General features: G+C 44.2%; 1 protein-coding gene across 2 annotated transcripts in view; it reads right to left on the bottom strand.

The window, feature by feature from the left end:
* Nucleotides 1-666: 666 nt before the first annotated feature.
* Nucleotides 667-19,101, bottom strand: part of HOOK1 (hook microtubule tethering protein 1) — a 36,899-nt gene continuing 18,464 nt past the window's right edge. Inside the window, exons 3-22 of one of the 2 annotated variants that reach the window (XM_075287762.1) lie at nt 18,725-18,797; nt 16,860-16,910; nt 16,607-16,739; nt 16,404-16,471; nt 16,206-16,268; nt 12,134-12,217; nt 9,104-9,261; nt 8,544-8,684; nt 7,948-8,149; nt 7,406-7,516; nt 7,224-7,311; nt 7,048-7,108; nt 6,293-6,433; nt 5,611-5,704; nt 5,473-5,507; nt 5,306-5,391; nt 4,927-5,030; nt 4,576-4,677; nt 4,400-4,468; nt 667-2,074 (exon numbers count right to left, since the gene is read on the bottom strand). In XM_075287762.1, coding sequence (XP_075143863.1) covers nt 1,925-2,074; nt 4,400-4,468; nt 4,576-4,677; nt 4,927-5,030; nt 5,306-5,391; nt 5,473-5,507; nt 5,611-5,704; nt 6,293-6,433; nt 7,048-7,108; nt 7,224-7,311; nt 7,406-7,516; nt 7,948-8,149; nt 8,544-8,684; nt 9,104-9,261; nt 12,134-12,217; nt 16,206-16,268; nt 16,404-16,471; nt 16,607-16,739; nt 16,860-16,910; nt 18,725-18,797 — 2,014 coding nt within the window. In that variant the 3' untranslated portion in view covers nt 667-1,924. The remainder of the gene's footprint in view (nt 2,075-4,399; nt 4,469-4,575; nt 4,678-4,926; nt 5,031-5,305; nt 5,392-5,472; nt 5,508-5,610; nt 5,705-6,292; nt 6,434-7,047; nt 7,109-7,223; nt 7,312-7,405; nt 7,517-7,947; nt 8,150-8,543; nt 8,685-9,103; nt 9,262-12,133; nt 12,218-16,205; nt 16,269-16,403; nt 16,472-16,606; nt 16,740-16,859; nt 16,911-18,724; nt 18,798-19,101) is intronic. The other variant, XM_075287763.1, reaches the window with a different exon arrangement.

Raw genomic sequence — 19,101 nt, 5'->3', positions numbered from 1 at the left:
GTTTCTGCTCCATTTGTTTTGCATGAGGACTGAATCCCCACCAGAGCTGTTGCTTAGATGTGACCGGCCTCCCGCCATCATAGACACTCCTGATGATGTTCCAGAGGTTCTCACTGGGGTTGAGGTCAGGGGAGCCTGGGGGGCCACACCATGTTTGTCCCCTTTTATGCCCATAGCAGCCAGAGATGCAGATGTGTTATTTGCAGCATGAAACGTTGCATGAACATGATCTTGCTGCAAATTGCACGATTCTTCTTCTTGTGCTGTTTGAGAAACTCCACATGCATTATTATCTTTACTCCTTCAGGCATCCTAAAGGGGCCGACAATCTCTCTCCCCATGATTCCAGCCCAAAACATCACTCCACCTCCTCTTTGTTGGCGCTGTAGCCGTGTTTGCATGGCGTGTCCATCAACCAGCCATCCTCCACGCCATCCATCTGGACCATGGAGCGTTGCACGGCACTCATAGCTGAGCAAAACAATTGAAGTCAGTCTTCATTAGTGATGAGCGAACACTGTTCAGATCAGCCGATCCGAACATGACGCACCCATAGAAATGAATGGAAGCACCTGTGACGCTGACTTTGCCGGCGACTGGCCGGTGTCACAGGTGCTTCCATTCATTTCTATGGGTGCGTGATGTTCGGATCGGCTGATCCGAACAGTGTTCGCTCATCTCTAGTCTTCATGTATTGTTTGGCCCACTGGAGCCGTCTCTGCTTGTGTGCAGTGGATAGAGGAGGTGGACAGGACGGCTTACGCACAGGTGCAAACCTCTGAAGGACCCGGCATCTTGTTATCCGGGGGACGTTGGAGGCGCCAGCAGCTTCACAAACATGTCTGCTGCTATGACAAGGCGTTTCTGCAGTTGCTCTTTTAACCTGACGTAATTGTCTGTTGGAAAGAGTCCTCAATCTTTCCCTTCTCAGCACGCACACGCGTGTGCTGTGAATCAGCTACATACTTCTTGTGTGCGATGATCACGATGAAGTGTCTTGGCAATGTTGATTGTAATCATTCCTTGACCTAAATACTCCACAATTTGTGGCTTCTCAGCGGCCGACACTTCCTTTTTCTCTCCCATTTTGGCTGAAAATCTATGCTGCTTAATAATGTGGGACAGCCTTCTTAAGTAGTCTTGCCTCTAATTGGACACACCTGCCAAACTAATTAGCACAGGCGTCTGCAGTTGCTTTCAGTGATACAAGGAGCCCTGATACACATCACCAGCAATGAGTTTAACGGACAAACAAAATAAATTCTTACCTGATCGCTCCGAAACACTTTTTGCATAATAATGTGGAACGCAGTGTACACATATATATATATATATATATATATATATATATACATCTTGTGTTCTGCTGATCACAGACTTTCCCTTTAACAATTACAATGTAATAAATGATAATATTCCCGGCACCAAATTAAAGGATAATACTGGAAATTCTTAAAAACAACATAAAATCACTCGGTGACGTCACCTGCGGCGACAGCTCATTTCACAGCCCTCGTAATTCTAAGACATAGTGTTAAAGTGTTGATCTATCGGTAACACCGCCGTAAACACGTCGCCGCTCCTGGACACCGCCATGGCCGCCATGATGTGCAGGAGGATACAAAGCAAGAGTGCAATAAAACCAGTAGTGACAGCACCGAGGTCTGAGGCCCCGCCAACCTCACACACCTGCTCAGCGCTGCCTCCAGTGGGCGGATGTGATAGACGACATCTACAGGAACAAACAGAACATTCCAGGTCCTAGCAGTATATACAGGAGGAAACATAAATATAAAAGACATCGAGAGAACGTCCACAAGGGGGAGACACAAGCTGATGACCGGCATCGCCTTCTTACACTATCACCGCCATGTCTGACTCCGATACATAAGTGCACTTCAGGGTTTGTGTTATCGTCTGCGCTTTAATTAGGAGAGGCAGAATGTACGGTCACCGCCACGTTCCTCCTCGAGTTGGTCACATGACGCTGCTGAGACAGGAACGATCGGCCGGAATCCTTCCCCCCTCGCCCAGAGAGACGAGACTCCATCGCCAACTTCTGGTGCTCAATACTCTGAAAGACAAAGGCTGCTCTGTAAATATCTATCTATCTATCTATCTATCTATCTATCTATCTCCTATCTATCTATCTATCTATCTATCTCCTATCTATCTATCTATCTATCTATCTATCTATCTATCTATCTATCTATCTATCTATCTATCTCCTATCTATCTATCTCCTATCTATCTATCTATCTATCTATCTCCTATCTATCTATCTATCTATCTATCTATCTATCTATCTATCTCCTATCTATCTATCTCCTATCTCCTATCTATCTATCTATCTATCTATCTATCTATCTATCTATCTATCTATCTATCTCCTATCTATCTATCTATCTATCTATCTATCTATCTATCTATCTATCTATCTCCTATCTATCTATCTCCTATCTATCTATCTATCTATCTATCTATCTATCTATCTATCTATCTATCTATCTCCTATCTATCTATCTATCTATCTATCTCCTATCTATCTATCTCCTATCTATCTATCTATCTATCTATCTATCTATCTATCTATCTCCTATCTATCTATCTATCTATCTATCTATCTCCTATCTATCTATCTCCTATCTATCTATCTCCTATCTATCTATCTATCTATCTCCTATCTATCTATCTATCTATCTATCTATCTCCTATCTATCTATCTATCTATCTATCTATCTATCTATCTATCTCCTATCTATCTATCTATCTCCTATCTATCTATCTATCTATCTCCTATCTATCTATCTATCTATCTATCTATCTATCTATCTATCTATCTCCTATCTATCTATCTATCTATCTATCTATCTATCTATCTCCTATCTATCTATCTATCTATCTATCTCCTATCTATCTATCTATCTCCTATCTATCTATCTATCTATCTATCTCTCTATCTCTCTATCTATCTATCTATCTATCTATCTATCTCTCTCTCTCTCTCTCTCTCTCTCTATCTATCTATCTATCTCTCTATCTATCTCCTATCTATCTATCTATCTATCTATCTATCTATCTATCTATCTATCTATCTCCTATCTATCTATCTATCTCCTATCTATCTATCTATCTATCTATCTATCTATCTATCTATCTCCTATCTATCTATCTATCTATCTATCTATCTATCTCCTATCTATCTATCTATCTATCTATCTCCTATCTATCTATCTATCTATCTATCTATCTATCTATCTATCTATCTATCTCTCTATCTATCTATCTCCTATCTATCTATCTATCTATCTATCTATCTATCTCCTATCTATCTATCTATCTATCTATCTATCTATCTATCTCCTATCTATCTATCTATCTATCTATCTATCTCCTATCTATCTATCTATCTATCTATCTATCTATCTATCTATCTCTCTCCTATCTATCTATCTATCTATCTATCTATCTATCTATCTCCTATCTATCTATCTATCTATCTCTCTCCTATCTATCTATCTATCTATCTCCTATCTATCTATCTATCTCCTATCTATCTATCTCCTATCTATCTATCTATCTATCTATCTATCTATCTATCTATCTATCTATCTCCTATCTATCTATCTATCTATCTATCTCCTATCTATCTATCTATCTATCTATCTATCTCCTATCTATCTATCTATCTATCTATCTATCTATCTATCTATCTCCTATCTATCTATCTATCTATCTATCTATCTATCTATCTCCTATCTATCTATCTATCTATCTCCTATCTATCTATCTATCTATCTATCTATCTATCTATCTATCTCCTATCTATCATCTATCTATCTATCTATCTATCTATCTATCTATCTATCTATCTCCTATCTATCTATCTATCTATCTATCTATCTATCTATCTATCTCCTATCTATCTATCTATCTATCTATCTATCTCCTATCTATCTATCTATCTATCTATCTATCTATCTATCTATCTCTCTCCTATCTATCTATCTATCTATCTCTCTATCTATCTATTTATCTCTCTCCTATCTATCTATCTATCTATCTATCTATCTATCTATCTATCTCCTATCTATCTCTCTCTCTCCTATCTATCTATATATCTATCTCTCTCCTATCTATCTATCTATCTATCTATCTATCTATCTATCTATCTCCTATCTATCTATCTATCTATCTATCTATCTATCTCCTATCTATCTATCTATCTATCTATCTATCTATCTATCTATCTCCTATCTATCTATCTATCTATCTATCTATCTATCTATCTATCTATCTCCTATCTATCTATCTCCTATCTATCTATCTCCTATCTATCTTCTATCTATCTATCATCTATCTATCTATCTCCTACAGCGCCCCCCGCAGCGCCCCTCACCTTGTTGTACCATGCCGTCACTATGAGCTTCTCCTCGTACTCCCGTAGTTTCGCCTGCTGACACTCGGTCTGTGATGAGGAGGGAGAGGACATTTAACCCCGTGCTGGCGGCCCCCACAATGAGTGGGGTGTAGAATACTAATAGTAAGTGCCCCCCGCACATCTCCTGCTCTCACCTCCAGGTGCTCGATGCGCCGGTCCTTCTCCGTCAGCTGCTTCCTCAGTAACATAATTTCGGCTGAGGCCGGGTTTAATTTAGGATCTAGAGTCTTTATTACCTAAAAGGGAAGCAAACAGACACAAGGGGTTAATATATCCTCTCTATATACTATAACTCTCAGGACCCCCGGGAGGTTGGAGGACTGGAAGCTTCACTAAAATGTGCAATACACTCAGGATCCTCCAGGTGGTGCTGCTGCATTTTCACCATATACCTCTTGATATGTGTCACCAGTTAAAGGCACAGTACATGATTTCTGGAGGCCACGTCTGAGCCTGCAGAGGCCACGCGCCACTGTTACACTCACGTTTCTGGCTTTTTCCAGGTAGATCTTGTAGCGGTCTTCCATGGATTTCATGTCTTCGTCCTTCTTGCGCAGCGCCGCCTCCAGCTCCTCCACCCTGAGCTGAGCTGTAGGAGACGGAGGAGGATTTGTTATAACAGGATATTAAGTCACTTGTCACTCCCTGTGATGACAATAACAAATCTGTATACAGTAAGCTCCCCCTAGTGGTGGCCATTGTCACCATTGTAGCCGCTTTGTATGCTAACTGAGAGTCGGAGGTGACGGCCGGCAGGGACAGAGGGGGGTGGGTGGTGTGTGTGTGTGCAGGTATCAGGGCGTGTTTATCGTCTACCTTTTCCCCTTTGGTCCTGCCACTAGCGGGCGCTACCTGAGCACTTACCGCTCTGGTCTGCTGTTTCGGGCTCCAGGTCTTCCAGCTGTTCCTTCTTGGTTTCTATGGCATCGTGAACTTCCTTCAGCTTCTCCCTGCAGATACAATATAGGTCAGGCCTTACTCTGGGGGGGCTCTGAGCCGCTCCTGGATTGGGGGGCTGAGCACCTACTTACATTTGTGCCTCGATTTTCTTTTTCAGTGTGTTGGACTGGAAGAGAACGTGAGTGACGTTAGTTCACAGACATGAGCGCGTTACGATCAGTCTTATATTCGTGTATTAAGAATAGTTGTGTGTTAATATTGTGACTTACTCCGGTGCCTTCCGCTTCACTGCCCTGATTCTGCAAGGACTTCTGTAGATCGGCAATCTGAAGCTGCAGCTCGTCCACACGGCCCAGGTTAAGGCTGTGACACACAAGATAATAATCAGGGTAATATCCAAGGCTCAGAACCAAAACCCCATTGTAGCAGGAAGCTGCAGTTCCATCATTTAGTCACTAGATGTCAGCACAGAATATACAAATCGCTCAACCAGAGGAAACTGTTAGCCCTGGCAAATGCCCCCATGGACCCCAATGTAAATATAATGGACCCCAATGTAAATATAATGGACCCCAATGTAAATAGAGTGGACCCCAATGTAAATATAATGGACCCCAATGTAAATATGATGGACCCCAATGTAAATATGATGGACCCCAATGTAAATATAATGGACCCCAATGTAAATATGATGGACCCCAATGTAAATATGATGGACCCCAATGTAAATATAATGGATGGTTATGAATCCAACGCCACGATGCAGGTGTGCACAGAGCTAAACCTGATGAGGGGACAGGGCAGAGGCGGTGTATACGGCAGGTAAGTAAAACCCTCATCCTCCGCCATGAAGCATTTGGCTTTGTGAGCCCTCCCTGGAGCTGCTCGGTATATATAGTGTCACATTTCAGCCACGTGCTATCTGTAAGGCAGATGGCGGATCTTTCTCACCGGTTCTCCGTCTCCAGCTCGCTCATCTTCCTCTGCTTTTCTTCCAGCTGATCCTGCAATTCTGCAATGCGTTCATTCTCAGATCCTTCCTGCTGGACTCGGAGCATCTTATTCTCATGCTGGAGTCTGATGAACATCTCCCTGCAATGACTGCAGTTCAGTTACATATCACCTGACATGGTGACTGAGCTCCAGATCTTCGGCATGAATGATACACTTGTCATGCCCAGCAGACACCACTAGGGGCAGCTTACTGCATACGGTTTAAGTACTGAGTTCAGTGCATAGGTGTATACAGTAAGTGCCCTCTAGTGGTGACGGCAGGCTGCCAGAACTTTATCATTTAGCAGTGGGCACCAAACCAAGTATATGATAGCAGGGGGCACAGTAAGAAGTATATGACAGTAGGGGGCACTGTAAGAAGTATATGACAGTAGGGGGCACTGTAAGAAGTATATGACAGTAGGGGGCACTGTAAGAAGTATATGACAGTAGGGGGCACTGTAAGAAGTATATGACAGTAGGGGGGACTGTAAGAAGTATATGACAGTAGGGGGGACTGTAAGAAGTATATGACAGTAGGGGGCACTGTAAGAAGTATATGACAGTAGGGGGCACTGTAAGAAGTATATGACAGTAGGGGGCACTGTAAGAAGTATATGACAGTAGGGGGCACCCTACAAAGTATGTGAGAGCAGAGAGACCAGACTTAGGGGTTATCACTACACACTGACCCAAGAGGCCGCGCTACTCACCGATATTCCACTGGTAGAAGTTCGGCGGCGAGATTGTCAGTGTTCTTCAATCCAGATTCCCCTAGAGAAATACAAGGGTGAGGGTTAGTGATAGTTGTGTCCTCACAAGCACCATACAGGGTAAGTCCTCATTAGTGTCCTGTGCTGCGCCCCCTACTGGTTCCTCCTAGACTCACCAGACTGGTTAAGGTGATCCTGCTGCACCAGGGAACATCGCAGCTCCTCATTGGTCTCCTTCAGAGCATCTCGCTGGTCGATCAGTCGCTATAAAGTGGCACAAAAGTAGAATATTTAGCTCTTGACAGTGCATGTGTGTGAACTGTCCCTAACACCCCTTAGTGGTCAGAGTAGTAATTACCTCTTTCTCTTTTATCAGGGCCTCCTGCTTCTCCTGGAGTCGGGACATCTCATAGGCTTGGGTGTCCGCTCGCTTGGTCTCCATAGACAGCTTGTTGTGCAGATCCTGGACCTGAGGACATAAGAGATGACGAAGATGTGAGGTAAGAAGCCTCCTAAGATCAGGGAATGTCCTTGTGAGACGCTCCTCACCCACGGACAGTCACATAAGTCCTTACTAGAGATGACCAAACCGGTTTGAATTCAACCCAACTTTTCCAAAAGTTTTAGGTTCAACCCGAGGTGACACAATTATACTGCGGGGTCTCTTCAGTCCGCAGAGTATAACAGGGGAAGGGACAAAAATAAGTTATACTCACCTTCCCTCACCTCACGGTGTCCGCTCCTCCCTCTGGGTCCAGATTATGACATCAGTGTGCCCCATGTGACTGCAGAGGCCCAATCACGGCTGACATTAAAGCATGTGACATCACCAAAGGAGGCCACAAGAGGAGCCGCAGGGAGCACCGGACAAAAAATCAATCTTCCATCTCTAGTCCTTACCTGCCGTTTATACGTCTCCAGCTGGGCGCGGGCGGCGTTGGCTTTCTTTAGCTCCTCCTCCAGGCTGACCGTGTTGTGCATGTACATGAGGTTTGTGTCTTCCAGAGATTTCACTTGTCGTCGCAGGTCATTCAGGTCCTCCAGTTTCTTGCGGTACGACTCCACCGTAGATTCCAGTTTTGTGGCTTTATCAGATGTAGTTCTGAAAGGATTTGGGCAACGTGAATACAATTTGCTGCCGTGAGCCTATATATAGTGCTTATATAATGTACCTATATAATGTACCTATATAATGTACCTATACAATGTACCTATACAATGTGCCTATATAATGTACCTATATAATGAGCCTATATACGAGTATATATGAAGTGCCTATATAATGTGCCTATATAATCTGCATATAAATAAAGTGCATATACAGTATATATGAAGTGCCTATATAATATGCCTATATAATGTGCCTATATAATGTGCATATAAATAAAGTGCATGTATATATGAAGTACCTATATAATGTGCCTATATAAACATGCCTATATCTATCCCCTGACGGACACCATACGTGTAGTGTTTTTATATAGTCTTTAGCTCACCTAAGAACGTCGATTTCATCCTTCAGGGCTCGCGACTCCTCCGCCAGGCTGGCCAGCTCATCGTTCCTGTTCTGCGTCTCGATCAGTTGCCTCTCCAGCTCCTCGCAGTGCGCCCGGTAGTCGTCCTTTGCAGCTTCAAGTCTGTCAAAGAAAGTCATTTCCAGGGTTTCTACCATTCATTTATTTCTCATATTTGTATTGCTTTTTTGTCCCCCTCCTCCCCGATTCTGTTGTGTGGCGGGCTCTGGTCAGAATCAGTCTTCTTCCCCCTCCAGCAGCTGACATTGTAGGCCCTTACATCCCACACCCCTCTGCTGTACTACCATAGGACTAGGCGGTGGGAGATCATGTGTGCCCACCAGCACTCAGCTCACCACTATACACTCTGAACACCAGGAGGCGCCATACTATTTCATAGGGAGCTTTATCTGCAGTAGCGGCACCCTGCCATTATACAGTGTATGGAGACATCAGCTCCCAGCTGTGGGCACTGTATAGTACAGGGATTACTCTGTATTCTTCAGACAAGGCCTCTGGGTGACCCGCGGCTCCTCTGTTACCTGTAGTTCTCCTCCTGCAGCTGCTCCAGCTGTATCTGGAGATATTTCTTGGCCATGGCAGTGGATGGCTCCTCGGAGGAGTCTAACTGGTTTAACCGTTCGTTCTGCAGCTCAATCTCTGCCAGGAGACTGTTTCGTTCTTCTTGTAGACCGGCCACCTGATGGGAACAAGGAGGATAATCCATTCAGATAGTGAGCGGTGCGGGGCCAAGCCTCAGGCCTGCAGCTCTATATGGACATAACAAGTCCACAATCTGCACACCATGTACACAATGTGCACCACAATGGGAGCAGACGAGTGCACCAGGTCTCCTGCACCTGGATCAGACTTGATCTATGAGTCGATCCGTGCAGGTTTTATCCTATAGAATCTCAATGATGGTAATCTATCCATAACATGGCGGCGGCCACTACATGTTACAGCCAGTTGTCAGCTTATAGATAAACTATCTACACAAAGTCAAGGCTGATGGGTCTGGACCTCCTAAAAGTTAGTCCCCTGCTAAATGCACAGTGTCCGGGTGTGATGGACATTGTAGTGTTACGGCAGCTCGGGGAGGGGTGCACAGGTTGAAGCCCCCTGATATAGAAGCGCCTTCCGTAGTCCATATTTAGTAGCTGGGAATAGTCTTATCTATTACAACACACACACACAGACTTGTTCTCCACGTCCCGCTCGCTGCACGTCCGCTCTATTTACTCAATAGTTTTCAAGGTGGTTCTGAAAATAGAACCAAAGAAGAGGCCAAGTTGTGAGGACACCCGGGGGCCGCCGAGTCAGCGATCAGTCTGATAAAGATGGCCACTAATGGGGTAAGGTCTGCCCGTGAAGAGGAACAAACATCATACACGGATATGACAAAAATCACTGCGCTGTGTCCCTTTAAGTGGAATATACAGAGATTTCCTAATTAATTTTGTGGGTGCACAATACTCATGGGGCAACTGTATCCACTAAATGGCAACTGTATCCGCTAAATGGCAACTGTATCCGCTATATGTTGAAGACAGGCCATCAATCTTACAGAGAGAACCCCTTTAAGACGGGTCATATGATTTGCTGTGTATAAGGAGTTTGGGACACTTATGGACACTTCGCGGCTTAATCCTATGGGGACATGTGCACCTAAAAGGTTCATTGGGTTTAGTATTAAAGGTGATCCCACACCCCCCCATCCCAAAATGTTTCCTTATTGCAAAGTGTTGCTTGTCATTTCCTTCTTCCTAACGTCTCTCCGACCTCCCTGCCTGTAGAAGAGGAGACACGTGCAGCGGAGTGACAGCCGGATCAGACTACACAGGGCAGGTTTGTAGTCTGTCGCCATGAAGACACACAGGTCAAGTGTAAAGGTGTAGGATGTGTTACTTACGATGAGGACATCCGCCCCTACAATGCAAAATCCGCACCTTGTGCTCTCCAGCCTTTGCCTTATCTATTATCTACATGAATGTTACTCTGGGCTGGGACATCCAGGACAAGAGACGGCACTTCCAGGGTTAACCTACCTTGTTTATGGACATCCTCCATATTAAGGATATGCTGACATGGAGGAACATACCCTAATAGTGGGACTGAGCAGACCTGACTGTCCTCGGGGCCTCACTATACAATAGCGGCTGCTGGAGACTATACATGAAAGATGTTGTAATAGTGTCTGAGCAGCTACAGGTGAAGGTTATGAATCCGCCGTGCATTGCATAAGTACCGGCGCCCTTATATAAGGGGTAATGTTATAAAACAGGTGCAGGGGATGCAGCTCAGGACCACATCAAGGGCAGCAAATACAAGCGACGGGTCTGCCAGGAGGTGCGGGAGCAGGGCCAGCAATCCGAATGTCTGATGGGCGCGTTACTCATTAACCCCCGCCTGATCTGATGTATAGATAGTGCGCAAAAACCTCTGTGTACATAGAACAACAATGACAAGCACAAAAGAGGCGACTGTGTCAGACACAGTAACCAGTAGTCAGGTGTCAGACACAGTAACCAGTAGTCAGGTGTCAGACACAGTAACCAGTAGTCGGGTGTCAGACACAGTAACCAGTAGTCAGACACAGTAACCAGTAGTCAGGTGTCAGACACAGTAACCAGTAGTCAGGTGTCAGACACAGTAACCAGTAGTCAGGTGTCAGACACAGTAACCAGTAGTCGGGTGTCAGACACAGTAACCAGTAGTCAGACACAGTAACCAGTAGTCGGGTGTCAGACACAGTAACCAGTAGTCAGACACAGTAACCAGTAGTCAGACACAGTAACCAGTAGTCAGACACAGTAACCAGTAGTCAGACACAGTAACCAGTAGTCAGGTGTCAGACACAGTAACCAGTAGTCGGGTGTCAGACACAGTAACCAGTAGTCAGACACAGTAACCAGTAGTCAGGTGTCAGACACAGTAACCAGTAGTCAGGTGTCAGACACAGTAACCAGTAGTCAGGTGTCAGACACAGTAACCAGTAGTCGGGTGTCAGACACAGTAACCAGTAGTCAGACACAGTAACCAGTAGTCGGGTGTCAGACACAGTAACCAGTAGTCAGACACAGTAACCAGTAGTCAGGTGTCAGACACAGTAACCAGTAGTCAGGTGTCAGACACAGTAACCAGTAGTCGGGTGTCAGACACAGTAACCAGTAGTCAGACACAGTAACCAGTAGTCGGGTGTCAGACACAGTAACCAGTAGTCGGGTGTCAGACACAGTAACCAGTAGTCAGGTGTCAGACACAGTAACCAGTAGTCAGACACAGTAACCAGTAGTCAGGTGTCAGACATAGTAACCAGTAGTCGGGTGTCAGACACAGTAACCAGTAGTCAGGTGTCAGACACAGTAACCAGTAGTCAGACACAGTAACCAGTAGTCAGACACAGTAACCAGTAGTCAGGTGTCAGACACAGTAACCAGTAGTCAGGTGTCAGACACAGTAACCAGTAGTCAGGTGTCAGACACAGTAACCAGTAGTCAGGTGTCAGACATAGTAACCAGTAGTCAGGTGTCAGACATAGTAACCAGTAGTCGGGTGTCAGACACACTTACCTGCAGGTCCAGCTCTTGACATCGCTGTCTCATTTCTTCCTTTTCAGATTCTGCTTCCTGGAGTAATTCCAGAGATCTCTTCAGCTGAAAGAAAATCATGAAATATTTGACATTGTGATGGTGGTCGCGAGGGTAACAGTGGTACATACATGGGGTAATAGTGGTACATACATGGGGTAATACTGGTACATACATGGGGTAACAGTGGTACATACATGGGGTAATAGTGGTACATACATGGGGTAATACTGGTACATACATGGGGTAACAGTGGTACATACATGGGGTAATAGTGGTACATACATGGGGTAATAGTGGTACATACATAGGGTAATAATGGTACATACATGGGGTAATAGTGGTAAATACATGGGGTAATAGTGGTACATACATGGGGTAACACTGGTACATACATAGGGTAATAGTGGTATGTATATGGGGTAACACTGGTACATACATGGGGTAATAGTGGTACATACACGGGGTAATACTGGTACATACATGGGGTAACACTGGTACATACATAGGGTAATAGTGGTACATACATGGGGTAATAGTGGTATGTATATGGGGTAACACTGGTACATACACAGGGTAATAGTGGTACATACATGGGGTAATAGTGGTATGTATATGGGGTAACACTGGTACATAGATGGGGGTAATACTGGTACATACATGGGGTAATAGTGGTACATACATGGGGTAATAGTGGTATGTATATGGGGTAACACTGGTACATACACAGGGTAATAGTGGTACATACATGGGGTAATACTGGTACATACATGGGGTAACACTGGTACATACATAGGGTAATAGTGGTACATACATGGGGTAATAGTGGTATGTATATGGGGTAACACTGGTACATAGATGGGGTAATACTGGTACATACATGGGGTAATAGTGGTACATACACAGGGTAATAGTGGTATGTATATGGGGTAACACTGGTACATAGATGGGGGTAATACTGGTACATACATGGGGTAATACTGGTACATACACGGGGTAATAGTGGTATGTATATGGGGTAACACTGGTACATAGATGGGGGTAATAGTGGTACATACATGGGGTAATACTGGTACATACATGGGGTAACACTGGTACATACATAGGGTAATAATGGTACATACATGGGGTAATAGTGGTACATACATGGGGTAATAGTGGTACATACATGGGGTAACACTGGTACATACATAGGGTAATAGTGGTATGTATATGGGGTAACACTGGTACATACATGGGGTAATAGTGGTACATACATGGGGTAACACTGGTACATACATAGGGTAATAGTGGTATGTATATGGGGTAACACTGGTACATACATGGGGTAATAGTGGTACATACATGGGGTAACACTGGTACACACATAGGGTAATAGTGGTATGTATATGGGGTAACACTGGTACATACATGGGGTAATAGTGGTACATACATGGGGTAATAGTGGTACATACATGGGGTAACACTGGTACATACATAGGGTAATAGTGGTATGTATATGGGGTAACACTGGTACATACATGGGGTAATAGTGGTACATACATGGGGTAACACTGGTACATACATAGGGTAATAGTGGTATGTATATGGGGTAACACTGGTACATACATGGGGTAATAGTGGTACATACATGGGGTAACACTGGTACATACATAGGGTAATAGTGGTATGTATATGGGGTAACACTGGTACATACATGGGGTAATAGTGGTACATACATGGGGTAATACTGGTACATACATGGGGTAACACTGGTACATACATAGGGTAATAGTGGTACATACATGGGGTAATAGTGGTATGTATATGGGGTAACACTGGTACATAGATGGGGTAATACTGGTACATACATGGGGTAATAGTGGTACATACACGGGGTAATAGTGGTATGTATATGGGGTAACACTGGTACATAGATGGGGGTAATACTGGTACATACATGGGGTAATAGTGGTACATACACGGGGTTATCGTGGTATGTATATGGGGTAACACTGGTACATAGATGGGGGTAATACTGGTACATACATGGGGTAATAGTGGTACATACACGGGGTAATAGTGGTATGTATATGGGGTAACACTGGTACATAGATGGGGGTAATACTGGTACATACATGGGGTAATAGTGGTACATACACGGGGTAATAGTGGTATGTATATGGGGTAACACTGGTACATAGATGGGGGTAATACTGGTACATACATGGGGTAATAGTGGTACATACACGGGGTAATAGTGGTACATACATGGGGTAATACTGGTATGTATATGGGGTAACACTGGTACATACATGGGGTAATACTGGTACATACATGGGGTAATACTGGTACATACATGGGGTAACACTGGTACATACATAGGGTAATAGTGGTACATACATGGGGTAATAGTGGTATGTATATGGGGTAACACTGGTACATAGATGGGGGTAATAGTGGTACATACATGGGGTAATAGTGGTACATACATGGGGTAATAGTGGTATGTATATGGGGTAACACTGGTACATAGATGGGGGTAATACTGGTACATACATGGGGTAATAGTGGTACATACATGGGGTAATAGTGGTACATACATGGGGTAATAGTGGTATGTATATGGGGTAACACTGGTACATAGATGGGGGTAATAGTGGTACATACATGGGGTAATAGTGGTACATACATGGGGTAATAGTGGTATGTATATGGGGTAACACTGGTACATAGATGGGGGTAATACTGGTACATACATGGGGTAATAGTGGTACATACACGGGGTAATACTGGTATGTATATGGGGTAACACTGGTACATACATGGGGTAATACTGGTACATACATGGGGTAATAGTGGTACATACACGGGGTAATAGTGGTATGTATATGGGGTAACACTGGTACATAGATGGGGGTAATACTGGTACATACATGGGGTAATAGTGGTACATACACGGGGTAATAGTGGTATGTATATGGGGTAACACTGGTACATAGATGGGGGTAATACTGGTACATACATGGGGTAATAGTGGTACATACATGGGGTAATAGTGGTATGTATATGGGGTAACACTGGTACATAGATGGGGGTAATAGTGGTACATACATGGGGTAATAGTGGTACATACATGGGGTAATAGTGGTATGTATATGGGGTAACACTGGTACATAGATGGGGGTAATACTGGTACATACATGGGGTAATAGTGGTACATACATGGGGTAATAGTGGTATGTATATGGGGTAACACTGGTACATAGATGGGGGTAATACTGGTACATACATGGGGTAATAGTGGTACATACACGGGGTAATAGTGGTATGTATATGGGGTAACACTGGTACATAGATGGGGGTAATACTGGTACATACATGGGGTAATAGTGGTACATACACGGGGTAATAGTGGTATGTATATGGGGTAACACTGGTACATAGATGGGGGTAATAGTGGTACATACATGGGGTAATATATAGAGGTAATGTCTGGGCACTCAGTGACACCAGTTCTTGTATACTACTCCTCGGTGTCATATACTCTTTGTATATATAAGTCATCAGCATGTTGTTCCACAATACAAAGCATCTGTCTGTGGTTTACTAGCGGCCATATAGAAGCTTGGGGACTTAGGGCCCGGCTGTGCAGCCTTATAATTTAGTGTGACTATGAAGCCGGGGCCCGGTCCCAATAACGTCTTCATGTGTTCTAATAAAAGTGACACACGGCATCCTGATGACTGCGGGCAGATACAGACACGACGCTTACCGGGGTGACTCAGCCCTGGCGGCTCAGGGTGTGGCGGGGACAGGTAAGACGACCATAATACATTACTATTTCCCAAGCAGCAGATGATGGGAGTCATACACTGTGCTATGGAGCCAGATCTCACTATATACTGTATACAGATCAGAGGAGAGTCCGTGTGGATATCTCAGAGACCTGCACACCCAGCAATCCCATCACATGCACTTACTATTAGAATCTCCACTACAATCCCAATGCTCCGGGTCAGCGCCCTGTCACTGTCATACATACGTGACACCGGTGAGCGGTCGGACATATTACCTGCTGCTCCAGATCTCCGGATGACTCGATGGCTGGAGAATCCACGGCGTCCTTACTCATCAGCTGTAAGGCACAATCCACAAAGAGTTACCAAATATCTCATCTGGGGCCATGGTTGTCGCTCACCTGACTACCTCAGCCCCGCTCTAGTACCGTGTACGGGCACTGACTGAGTGTACGGCCCGGGGGTCTCCTTACCTCCTGGATGGCGGTCATCACCATGTGCTGTACGGATTCTTCTAGGGTCATGATGGTCTGGATGTGTTCTGAATGGAGGAGAAGATAAGACGACGTGAGGACGGAGCTCCTCCATAGAACAAGACACTGCAGAGCTTCTACTACAACCTGAGAGCGCTGCGCCCCCTTTCGGAGCTGGATTGTTTCCCGCTATTGCACCGCACCTTGTTTCTGGTCGCAGTTGACGGCGCACCCCAATATCAGCTGCAGTAAGCGCCCCATCTCTGTGGGATCCGAGGTTTCTGCAATTCTGCTGAGGTCTGGGAGGAGATATTCGGAAATCTGCTGATTTAAGACCTGGAAATGGTAAAAACGATAGAAATGTGTTAAAGTGAGAAGCGGAGAACGTGTCGGAGGAGGGGCTGCACGACACAAGGACATGGGGGGAGATCGCTATACACGCCCGTCTGCTCTTACCTCCCGGTAATAATCCACAATCCCCTGCAGAATCTTCTTTAGGTTACTGATCTGGAAACAAAAAAAGCAGAATTAACCAACGTCATTGTAAAAAACCAACGTCCCAAATATATCTGCTCACTGATATACGGATATATGGCAGCACATGCACCCCTATATATCACTGAATATGCTAGAGCCCAAATGTGCACCACAGTCATGTGACCGATCATACCAACTTATAGGACTGTGCACTGGTCATAGAGTAATACAGCGATAAATAGCTCAGAATAGTCTACAGCCACCTGTATAATCTTATACCGCACACCCTGCTATTTACTACACCGCATTACATGTCCTGGATTTATGAGGAAACTATAAAAGCGCCTGGTTATATAACTGCAGCAAAAACCTCACATATATCCCTACATGTACAGGATAAGTAATGTAATGTATGTACACAGTGACTGTACTAGCAGAATAGTGAGCGCAGCTCTGGAGTATAATACAGGATAAGTAATGTAATGTATGTACACAGTGATTGTACCAGCAGAATAGTGAGCGCAGCTCTGGGGTATAATACAGGATAAGTAATGTAATGTATGTACACAGTGACTGTACCAGCAGAATAGTGAGCGCAGCTCTGGGGTATAATACAGGATAAGTAATGTAATGTATGTACACAGTGACTGCACCAGCAGAATAGCGAGCGCAGCTCTGGAGTATAATACAGGATAAGTAATGTAATGTATGTACACAGTGACTGTACCAGCAGAATAGTGAGCGCAGCTCTGGAGTATAATACAGGATAAGTAATGTAATGTATGTACACAGTGACTGCACCAGCAGAATAGTGAGCGCAGCTCTGGGGTATAATACAGGATAAGTAATGTAATGTATGTACACAGTGACTGTACCAGCAGAATAGTGAGCGCAGCTCTGGAGTATAATACAGGATAAGTAATGTAATGTATGTACACAGTGACTGCACCAGCAGAATAGTGAGCGCAGCTCTGGGGTATAATACAGGATAAGTAATGTAATGTATGTACACAGTGACTGTACCAGCAGAATAGTGAGCGCAGCTCTGGAGTATAATACAGGATAAGTAATGTAATGTATGTGCACAGTGACTGTACCAGCAGAATAGTGAGCGCAGCTCTGGAGTATAATACAGGATAAGTAATGTAATGTATGTACACAGTGACTGCACCAGCAGAATAGTGAGCGCAGCTCTGGGGTATAATACAGGATAAGTAATGTAATGTATGTACACAGTGACTGCACCAGCAGAATAGTGAGCGCAGCTCTGGAGTATAATACAGGATAAGTAATGTAATGTATGTACACAGTGACTGCACCAGCAGAATAGTGAGCGCAGCTCTGGAGTATAATACAGGATAAGTAATGTAATGTATGTACACAGTGACTGCACCAGCAGAATAGTGAGCGCAGCTCTGGAGTATAATACAGGATAAGTAATGTAATGTATGTACACAGTGACTGTACCAGCAGAATAGTGAGCGCAGCTCTGGAGTATAATACAGGATAAGTAATGTAATGTATGTACACAGTGACTGTACCAGCAGAATAGTGAGCGCAGCTCTGGAGTATAATACAGGATAAGTAATGTAATGTATGTACACAGTGACTGTACCAGCAGAATAGTGAGCGCAGCTCTGGAGTATAATACAGGATAAGTAATGTAATGTATGTACACAGTGACTGCACCAGCAGAATAGTGAGCGCAGCTCTGGAGTATAATACAGGATAAGTAATGTAATGTATGTACACAGTGACCAGCAGATCCTGCTGAACCTGTTCACACATTCCAGGCCACTTCAGCTCATTCATACTTTCTTCCGATTATCTTAGATATCACATACCTTTATCCTTCGGTTCTCTCCAACATCTTCTTTTATCCGAGCTAACCAGGCCTCATGAAAATAAGCGCTATCTCTATAGGACACAATGAATCAGTGAATTAAATATGGGCGCACATACTTTTTAAACAACATGACCCATTTCTTTATCTCTGCTTATATATTTATATAGATAACATTTCACCCCATTGCTGTCAGTAGAGGACACGTCTGTCTAGGCCACATGTTGATATCAGACCATTTATCTATAAACATTGCCTAGTTCTGGGTAATGGATAGCCCAATAATAAACCCACCAGGTTCAGCCACTCACACCCCCTGGCACCTTATTTGGACGGGGGGGGGGGGGGGAGGTGACCACCATGTCACACGGCTCCTCC

This window comes from Leptodactylus fuscus, chromosome 9 (genome assembly GCF_031893055.1).
Source record: "Leptodactylus fuscus isolate aLepFus1 chromosome 9, aLepFus1.hap2, whole genome shotgun sequence".
NCBI lineage: Eukaryota > Metazoa > Chordata > Amphibia > Anura > Leptodactylidae > Leptodactylus > Leptodactylus fuscus.
Note: the sequence above shows the minus strand (reverse complement) of the source record. Positions and strands in the feature narration are given on the sequence as shown.